At 41.7% G+C, this 10,919-nt stretch overlaps 1 protein-coding gene across 1 annotated transcript; it reads left to right on the top strand.

Annotated features, from left to right (window-relative positions):
- Positions 1-6,763: 6,763 nt before the first annotated feature.
- Positions 6,764-10,282, top strand: LOC126299215 (uncharacterized). Its single transcript, XM_049990998.1, has 3 exons — positions 6,764-6,857; positions 8,292-8,382; positions 9,223-10,282. The coding sequence occupies exons 1-3, from the start codon at positions 6,824-6,826 to the stop codon at positions 9,605-9,607; spliced, it is 510 nt and encodes a 169-aa protein (XP_049846955.1). The 5' UTR covers positions 6,764-6,823; the 3' UTR covers positions 9,608-10,282.
- Positions 10,283-10,919: the final 637 nt, after the last annotated feature.

Raw genomic sequence — 10,919 nt, 5'->3', positions numbered from 1 at the left:
CAGAATTCCCTCTTTCTCTGCTACCTTCTGCAACTCCCCAAAGGCGTCTTCCAACCCGCGCATCTCATTTCTCATCTACCTTACATTCAAAGTTAATCTCAGCGTCTGACGATGACTTATTAAGAGGACGACGGGCTGTCTTGAGAACACCACTCCGGATTGAAGAGGTTGTTTCCGTAACGAAGCACCTGCTCCCCTCTGGACGAGGTGTAAGAACTGCAAGATGCCATATTCTTCCTGGATGCCCGTGCTGGCACGCCGCCTGGAGAACGGAATATCTCGTCATTTCCCCTCCCTCCTTCCGAAAGCGCTGGTGCACGATAAAATACTGCCGAATACTACCACGGTAAGAGTCCGTTAACCTACATAGTATACTAGAAACAAACCCTCAAAACAAAACAGTACCAACCTCATAGGTTCAGAAACACGAAGTCCAAATATGCACAACAAACAAAATGAAACTACACACGTGGTCTTAACGCATGCTGTATGTTACGTTACTTATGATCATTTTAACTACTGCCTTTTTCGTCTGCTTAGAGGTGTTATTATGTACCACTTGTGGTGTTGGAATGTGTGGCAAAGCGTCTACCACTCCACCGAAGGTTTCGACTCGGCTTTTATGAATAATTTACATCTTCATTGGAAGCTGCAGTTTCACATTTACTTGTGATGTCATCTCTATCACTTGATTTGGACCCTGGTATCTATTCAAAATTTTTTTCTTCTTCTGTTTGGTGTATACAGATTTGTTTCCAAAACCCAATGACCCGCTCTATATTGCGGCAGTTTCCTTTTACGTTGCCCATGTTTTCCTGACGTTCAAGTGCATTTACATTTGTCCGTTTGATCTTCTGCCAAACTTCTCTTCATCGCTTCGCAAATTTCTTTACTGACTCCCCATCAGCTCTTAATTTTGATATCAGCACCTCGAAGAGAGATGAAATCTTTCTGCCGTATACCATCACGTATTGTAAAAGACATGTACTAGTGTGTGCTTTAGAATTACAGTATATGAAGGGACGACGTAGTGAAGATGTGTGTCCCATTCATCATGCTAACTACTCAAATAATGACTAACGTCTTATAATCTGTGTGGTGAAAACTTTGAATAAATCGATTTTATTGTGGATGGAAAGGACTAGTGCGAAGTTTTCAGATACGAAGCAGGCAGCACAACTGCTGCAAGAGCTCTGACAAAAAAATTGTTCCTTCATTTGCAATTATAGTATCAGGAACACGAAATGTTAATACCCAATTATTAACCACTGCGTTTGCGATTGTGTTCGCTTGCTGGTCCGGAATTACTGTCATTGCTACGAACCGAAAAAATTTTGTATTATGGCTAGAATATACGTATTTCCAATTGATATCCTATTAAATTCTCCAAGCACATACAAAGCAAGCATTTCAAAACATTTTGCGGCTTCCGGTAACCTTTGTAACGGTGTATACTGGTGACTAAGATTTTCTCTTTGTGCAAAAGACACACAGTCTTTTACATACTGTTCAACATCTCACTTTTGGGTACTCCACCAAAACTTTTCGGCTACATGCCTATATGTCGCTCTGTGTCGCCCAACGGGATACCATATGCCTACTGCAGTGCTTCGTTTCTGAACTATGCGGGAACAACCACAATCAGTCCGTAATTCGTATTTCTGCACAGCAAGCCGTCAGGTGTAACAAGCTGTGGCTGCGGCGTAGAAGTACGACACTTTTGTGCCGTTTGCTTCTCCTTAATTGAACTCTGTTAGCTTCAATGCTCACTGCGATAATCTACTCCAAGAGTATTTCAATACAAACAGCCACTTAAGGGAATCATGATCAGTAACCGCCTTAAATGTTTGTCCATACAAATATCAGCAAAGGTAGGTAATATCGTAAGCAGCAGCTAGCATTTCCTTCCCTGTTATTGAATAATTGTGTTCCGCCTTACTCAGTTGTCTCGGTGCATAAGCCACTGGATGTTCCCTGTTAACTACGATTTTACTCACACATCAACCAACTGACTAGATGAACTCCTCTTCATAGTTAGGAATTACCAACACAGAACTAGACACCAAAGCATTCTTCCACTTTTCGAACATCGCTTGACACTCTGCTGACAACTCGAATTTCACTCCTTTTCTTAAGAGACGTTTCTAGGGCTCGGAAACTTGTGCTAAATCCCGTATGAACTTCCCATAAGAATTACCTGAAACGAGTGCAACTGTTTCGTAGTCTGTGGCAGTACAAAATCGCGAAGCATTGATGTCAACCATGCATCACTTCTTGCACCTTCCTGGCTAATTACACGCCCGAGATACTTTACTTATTTTTGAGGAAAATGGCACTTACATGCATTGAGTGTTAGGTGTGCTACCTGTAATCGTTTAAAACTTCTTCCAGCCATCTGCCATATACTTTGAAAATACAATTATACATCAAGACACACCAATAACTTTTTATGTTTCAGTCCCTGAAGCACTCCATCCAAGAGTCTCTGAAATGTAGCCAGTGCGTTTTTCAGTCTAAACGGCATTCTACGATACTGGTAATGTCCCCAAGATGTGAAAAAAGCTGTCTTCAGACGGTCTTCTGGAACTTTTTCAAGTTGCTGGTAGCCACTCTATATCCGTGGTCTAGGAATATTCACGTTGACTCAAATTGTCGAATGTCTCAGTAATATTCGGGCCTTATCTAATTCTTCACTGCAGGCAAATGGTTCTACCATGCACAACAAATCCATAGGTAAGTCTCTACCTTCACTACCCCAAATCAGTTTTCCTGTGCCTGCTGTTACGTTATCCCGAAAATTAACCTTTAGTGTACATGTACACAGTATAGATGGTAACACCTTCGTGACAGGCGCACGTTGCGACATTGTTTCATTAGTAGCTGTGAAAGATCTATTATACTGCCATGTTTCTTCAGAAAATCTAGTCCGAAAATTGTTCAGTACTCTTAACCGAAATGTGGTAACACCTGAATATGTTCCTTAAAACTTTCAGCCTCACGGTTAAAATTGAGCAGTGTTGTTCCCAATAACTTCACCTCATTGTTACACATTCCACGTGACCTACACTGTGGAGAATGAAGTCTCTTTTTACCTAAGAGCTCAAGACTAACAGCTACATAAATTGAAATTTCTTGTTATTTACTGCACCAATCAAGCAACACTCTGTCTCTGCACACGTTCTCGCAGTGTAGTGTTTTATTGGAAATGATATCCAACGGTTAACATACCCCTAATTACGTTTAGCGAACGATTCTTTCTGTTGGACTTGTCCTGCATCCTACCTTTGCAACCATGCTTGTTACGCCCAGCCTCGCCTCGTTCGTGGCACAGTAGATGGCGTCATTGCTTTCTCACGTTGTCCACTTATCTGCGCCTGTAGCACTTTAACTCAGAGCAGGAGACACCACGGTCATTTCGTTTCCGAGTTGCAATATCTTTCCTCTGTAGCTGTGTAGCAATTGTATTAGCTGAGAACCGATCACAGAGATTTTTTGTCCTCGCCCGTCGTGACTTATCCACTGACCTACCCCTTACGAATACGTCTAAAATCTCTATTCTATACTTCCCGGTGGAGCACCTTATTCGCCTCTGCACTGTGCGACAGTTCGAAAGTCTGCGAGTTCAGCCTATGAATTCTGTTAGAGAATGTCTCTAAGCGTTTCTGTGTCAGTCCCAAGAGCTTTCCCTTGAACACATAAAGGAAAAAGAAAACAGGCCTACAAAAATTGGTCACTCACCACACTGCTTAATGACAGACGATGATGGCTGCAGATGTGCAAGTACGGCTCCTTGACTGCGGCCACAGCCAACTTCAGTACCTCTGATGCCAAACGTGTAGGACTGCAGCTTGTTCTGGCACAAATACAGTGTGCCAGAACCACTTCTTGACACCAAACTTGTAGGTGCCAATACATCAGAAGACCACATCCTGACGTCAAATCAGCAGGACACACCCAGATGCGGCTTCCAGTCTGAGTGTAGGATAAACAGGGGATGTGCGGTGGTGGAGCGCTGTGACGTCCCGAAGTGCTAGTGAGACATCATCCAATTAACAGTCATTCAATAGCAAGAGTTTTACATTCGCTATGTCTCCCTCCCAGCGTTGCCTAGTACAAATGCTAAGAGTATCACGTCAGTGGTGAGGAATTAGCAGGCACAGGCTCCAATATTGTCGGAGGTCAGTGCTGCAGCCTCATCGTAGGATGTTCTGGTGGCCGGCGAGTCGCTAGAGTCCCATGTGACTCTAGACGTCTGTCAGAGTCTCAGCGCTAGCGTTAAGTGAAGCTGACTCAGATATCTCCATGTACTTGTTGCTGGTTGTCGAGAGGTCGTGTAGGACATCGAAGGACACCCCGACAGGCAGACCCAGCACAGCCGGTACAGCGGTACTTGTACTGCCTAGGATTGGTGGCGTAGGCGCCCTGCTCCCAAGGTGAACGGCTAGTAGGTGGGCAGATCGGTTCTTCATTCGTGGAATATGGAGTCAGTATAGGGAGCGTCACTACGATGTGTCTGCTCTGCACTATTGTCTAACTGCCGAATCAGGAATCCCTGACACCTTCTCTTGCACACTATGAGGAAATAAGCTCTCTCTCTATTTGTACTTCATTTCTTCCGAGTGTTGACATTGTTTACTCTAACGCTGCGCATTCGGCAGGGATTTTCTACTAAAAACTGATTCTGATAAAAAATTTCTACATTTAATTACTATTCTACAGAGTAATAATTCCCTTTGGACATATGCTACCTAAGTAAGGGGCCACTGGCAAAATATACTCTCTTAAAACAATACAGGGATTTCATTTGGACCTGGCAATTATTTGTTTTCAAATCTTTCACCTGCTTCTCAATTCCGGGATTGTCACTTTCAACGTCAGCCTTATGGGAGTCTGTGTGACGATTTCACTTGTTGTCGAGATATTTAGAGTGTCCTCTCTTACGAGCCTAACCCCGTAAAAGACAGTTCCTCAGGATTAATTCGAGCAGTAACACTCGCGAGGCTGATCGGAGGATAGTTGTAGCAGATAGCCCGCAAACGCTGTCATTTTCTTGAACTAGTGGCATATGTGAGTGGAAACTACACTAAAAAGCCAAAGAAACTCTTACACCTGTATAATATCACGTAGGGCCCAGAAAGGGCGCAGACGTGCCGCAACACGACGTGGCATGGTCTCCACTAATGTCTGAAGTAGTGCTGGAGGCAAATGACACCATGAATCCCACACGGCTGTCTATAAATCAATAAGAGTACGAGCGGGTTGAGAGCTCTTCTGGACAGCGTGTTGCACGGCATCCCAAATATACTCAATAATGTTCATTTCTGGAGAGTTTGGTGGCCAGCGGAAGTGTTTAAACTCGGAAGAGTGTTCCTGAAGCCACTCTGTAGCAATTCTGGACTTGTCGGGTGTCACATTGTCCTGCTGGAATTGTCCAAGACTGTCGAAATGCACAATAGACATGAATGGTGCAGATGATCAGACAGGATGTTTACGTACGTGTCACCTGTCAGAGTCGTATCTCGGCGTATCAGGGTCCCATATCACTCTAACTGCACACGCCCCACACCATTGCAGAGCCTCCACCAGCTTGAACAGTACCCTGCTCACATGCAGTCTTCATGGATTCATGAGGTTGTCTCCATACCTTACTCGTCCGTCCGCTCGATATTATTTGAAACGAGACGCGTCCGACCAGGGAACATGTTTCCAGTGCAAGGCGTGAAGCTTTGTGTCTTGCAGTCATCAAGGATACACGAGTGGGCCTTCAGCTCCGAAAGCCCATATCGAGGACATTTCGTTGACTGGTTCGCTCACACTTGTTAATGGCCCAGCATTAAAATATGCGGCAATTTGCAGAAGGGTTCCACTTCTGTCACGCTGAACTATTCTCTTCAGTCGCCGTTGGTCACGTTCTTGCAGGATCTTTTTCCGGCCGCAGCGATGTCGGAGATTTGACTTTTTACCGGATTCCTGATATTCACGATACACTCGTGAAATGGTCGTACGGGAAAATCCCCACTTCATCGCCACGTCGGAGATGATGTGTCCCATCGCTCGTGCATTGACTATAAGACCATGTTCAGAGACACTTAAATCTTAATAATCTGTCATTGTAGCAGCAGTAACCGACCTAACAACTGCGCCAGAAACTTGTTGTCTTACACAGGCATTGCCGACCGCAGCAGAGCATTTTGCCTGTTTACATATCTCTTTATTAGAAAACCACTTTCTCTGACGCTTCAGTGTAATTCATATCTCCCCTCACTGAGAAATTAAGATGTTCTACAGGATTTAAGTCACATCCACGTTTCGACGTCTGTCAGTAAGAGGGAAACTACGGGATTTCTCTTTGAAGTTATATAGGTTATTGAAAGAAATCAAAGGTAAGGTATTCAACGTGGACAGAAGTGTAATTCATCAAAATTTATAATCAATTCAGCTCATTTAATCAACCTCAGTTCAAAGTCTTTCCACAGGTGACTAAGTATGTCTCTCATTCGTATATTATGAATAATTGATTATTCCGCCATAGTTACCATTTTCCTCTTTTTAGAGTGCAAACAACAAAACGTATTGATAGCACCATATTGCAAAGTCATTAGCAGTTGAAAAATGCTCGGTCGACATATTGACTCCAAGATCTGCCAAAAGATGGAACTGGTGTCGCCGTCGGCGACGTTATCTCCAGCAGCTACCATAGTGGGGATCCCTCACCAGCGCTGCAGCGCCGCAGCGAAGCTCACCAGTGACCCGCGTCATTCTTGTGCCGATCGCCGAGCAGCGCAGTTGTAATCCGGTTCTTTGCATCCATCTGGTTAGAGACATGGAGTACTGCGCTATCATTCTACTTCTGCTAGGTAAGACCACCTTTTCACTGGCTCTCAACTCGACAATGATGGCAGCATGAAGTGTTTCATATAGTGACGTTGCTTCATAGATTTTAGTAATTAGCCGCTTCTTCCGTTTTTCAGATTTCCTGTAAACACAGAAGTAGTGGGTTCGCATGTATTCTGATTTATGTAACAAGTTTTAGAGAGCTTTAGTATAGCTGAGAATCAATGGTATTTTCTAAATGTTACAGTCATATGTCGTCTCACGTAGCCCGTCATCTTCATTACTGTTTGCAGTTAAGAGGACAGACAGTCTAAGAAATGCATTTTAAATTGGAAACGAAAGGCAAGGATATAGATGTGGAACAAAACACTTGTTTTTTTCGCCAAAACTGTGATTGATGATACCTGCACAAAAAATATCTGCATTATTTCAAACGACCGTTTGCTTTTACTTCCTTATTGCTTCTCTTCGGTGCTTCTCTTCAACTTCTTTCATCTTGTGTTGACTATAGCAGTGGCAGCTACACAGAATTCCTCAACTGATACGTGATGGACTGGCAACTGATGTTGTCCATTTGTTTCGGCTTTTGTTAGGTTCGATTCCCGGCCGGGTTGGAGGTTTTCTCCGCTTGTATACTGGGTGTTGTGTTGTCCTCATCGTCATTTCATTCTCATCACCGGCACGCAAGTCGCCCAATGCGGCGTCGACTGAAATGAGACTTGCACTCGGTGGCCGAACTTCTCGGATGGGGCCTCCCAGCCAACACCGCCACATAATCATTTAATATTTTATTAATCAAAAGTGTAAAGATAAATACACTGACAGATATTTACTGTTCTAGTGAGTGAGTAAAATGTATCCAGACCATATAGGACACACTTCATCCTACGACAAAAGTTAGTAGTTGAAAGATTGCCGACAGAAACAGCACTTAATATTTTTCATTATTTTAAGAGTTTTGAACAGAATTCTTCAATTAAGCATTAATAACCAACATTCGTCAACGACAGATTCTGTTGCGCTCATTGGAATCCTTCTGGGTATAGTGCTGCGTTATCTTGTAAAATACTTAAAATACTGACAAAGCCGAAACCTCTGTTCTTTGAGTACTTTAGCTGCCATGCATTTCGTGAGATGAGACGGCAGCACAGTCAAAAGGATTTTTAATGAGATTGACACAGACCGCGAAAGTGTACATATTTATAATTTTTATTGAGACCAAACTCAGAATTATGCTACAGACTACCGTTATAACTGAGTCACTGTCTTGCTAAGTGTTGTACATGTAGAAGCGAACGTCAACATCTTACCTGTAACAACACAAAAACTCTTAATTTTTGATAATTTTTTGCTAGGAGTTCTTGAATTTCAACATTTTTGTCTAGGAATTATAACGCTACAAATGTACATGTATTTCGAATTTAACATGCACACTTATATGCTGTCTTGTGTTTCAGCTTTTCATACCATCTATGAACCACCTATCACAAGTGACGGCTATTCCACTGATTCTGATTCCCAATATGAACTTGCTGATCTTCAAACTGAGTGAGTAGTTGAAAAATTTTGGTAGTTTATAATCGCCCTACTTGTTATCGTAGGCTTTTGCACAGGTAATACTGAAATTCCGGATGAAGTACTCGAAATCCAGTCCAGGGCGACCAAGTGCAAGATTCTGAGACATTCGCTCCAGTAAAGATGTAATTAATTGCTGCATTATTGTACAGAGCTTTCTCAATTTTCTTTGAAATTTTCCTGCTAATTTGAACTTTCTTATACGTACTTATCATCAGTAATGTTACGCACAGTGATCCAACTAAGCTGTTCATAGCAAATATTTAAATGAACGTTAAAGACGTCAATGTTTGGTTTTCATCCAGATTTTTAGTAAGAAATTCATCAATAAATGGTATCAATTAACTTTTCATAGCTATATTCAATACGTTGATATAATTAAAAACAACGCTTTGTCAAATGTAACTTTAGCAATGTTTGCTCCCACTTCGTAGATCTCAAATACACAAGTTCAACAGCGTTTCACTCCACTATATTCGATAAGTATTTCGGAAAAATTACAATATTTAAAACTTAGTAGTTATTTTTCAACATGAAACCAGTTGTCGCCTTATGCGGAAGTTCGTGGCTTTTTTTCCGTTTGGTTTCAAACAAGAAATACGTACTTCATTTATTACCTTAACTTGACAAAGTCATAAAACGTACCTTATTTTCTTGACGTGCTTCGCCGAAATTTTTAGTGTTTCATTATTGCCTCTTCTCATACTTGTATGGTTTTATGCAACTGTTAGGTACGTGTCACTTATAAAAAGTGTAAAGGATGTTTAGATTTTCCAGTCGATGCGTTAATCCCTTCACTTTTTTGCCATTCAGGAGCACTGCTGGATGCGTTCAAGTACCTGGAGGAAAGCTGCCAGAATTTAGTTTCATACAACCAATCGAAAAATGTGATGTGACGATGGATGAAGCCAGACTGGGTTCTAAAGCGCCTGTACAGCCAGAGTGCAATGGAACCGGAGGCCAGGACACATCAACATCAGACTTCTTCAACATCATTTATGTCGCCGTCATCACTGTCTTTAAGGGTGTAGGAACCTTGTTATTATTATTACTTACTATCTGCTGTGTAGTGGCAGCCTTAGAAACATGCAAAAGTTACATTTTACCCCTCTCGGTTAATCGCCTCTTCCGTTATGCCAGTGGCCCTAAAATGCCAGCTGTCATTTCTCTGGATTCAATTACTATTCAGAAAGTTTAATAGAAGCTTTCTTTCTACTTTCTCTTTTTTCCGTTACTTTTGGTCTCCCAATCCCTCCTCCATCTCTCTCTCTCTCTCTCTCTCTCTCTCTCTCTCTCTATCTCTCTCTCTGACCCTCACTCTCTCTCTCTCTCTCTCTCTCTCACCCTCTCTCTCTCTCTCTCTCTCTCTCTCTCTCTCTCTCTCTCTCTCTTTCACACACACACACACACACACACACACACACACACACACACACACACACACACACACAATAGCCGCTAACAAACACACACAGAAATCACAAAAATACACACACACACACACACACACACACAAATAGCCGCTAACAAACACACACAAATCACAAAAATACACACACACTGCGATCGACACTGTCACCTACAAGTAGATACAATTAAAATCTGAGAGTTGTATCACTGATTGTAAACTTAAATTTGAAGCTCTTATCCATCCAGCAGCTTCAGTGATGTATGAAGTAAACTATCGACTAATATTCTTCATAAACCAAACGGTGGTTTCACAAGAGCAGTCTAATGTAACGCCTTGTCAAAGTTACCACTTTCGCTTTGATTTTAAATGTACGCAATGTTTGTGCACTTGTTATTGTATTATTGAAAAAAACATTGCATGAGAATAAATAATGCACTACCTTCGGGGTGCTTACTAGAAAAATATAGTCGACTTCAGATGCTTATTATCCCTTCTCACTACTTCCATCTATGATTTAAAGGGTTTCAGGGCCTTTTTAACTGCCTATTCAATATTCATATGAGAGGAACTACCACAGGAGATTCAGTGACATGTTTCTATGAAATAGCTTAATTCGTAAAATGCTAGGCTTATTAATAATTATGCATTAATATGTCAAAAATCCGCCTCAGTTGCGAAATGTTACTGAGGCGGATTTTTGACATGAATTTATCACAGTTGCTGACAGGGCTGCAACATGTTAAAAATTCTTAATAATTATGCCACCATCGCTGAGTATGTTATATACCTATGCACCAGTGCCAACCACTAAATTTACCATAGATTCAGACAACATGTACACTATCAGAAGATTAGATGAAAGAAGGACAAAGAACAGAGACCAATGGACTGATAAAGCGTTGCTGGAGTCATTTATGAATGATGTAGACGATATGTTGAAAGCGAAGAGATAAAATATAGTATAAACAAATATATAGTACGAAACTTCCAATGCGGTGTGTTAGTGTGAGTAGTAGGGAAAGTGTAATGAAGACAATTATATGTATTTGCAATAGTAGTTTGTCATAATAACCATATAACTGCACTGACTGGAAGAAAG

The sequence above is a fragment of the Schistocerca gregaria genome, chromosome X (assembly GCF_023897955.1).
Source record: "Schistocerca gregaria isolate iqSchGreg1 chromosome X, iqSchGreg1.2, whole genome shotgun sequence".
NCBI lineage: Eukaryota > Metazoa > Arthropoda > Insecta > Orthoptera > Acrididae > Schistocerca > Schistocerca gregaria.
Note: the sequence above shows the minus strand (reverse complement) of the source record. Positions and strands in the feature narration are given on the sequence as shown.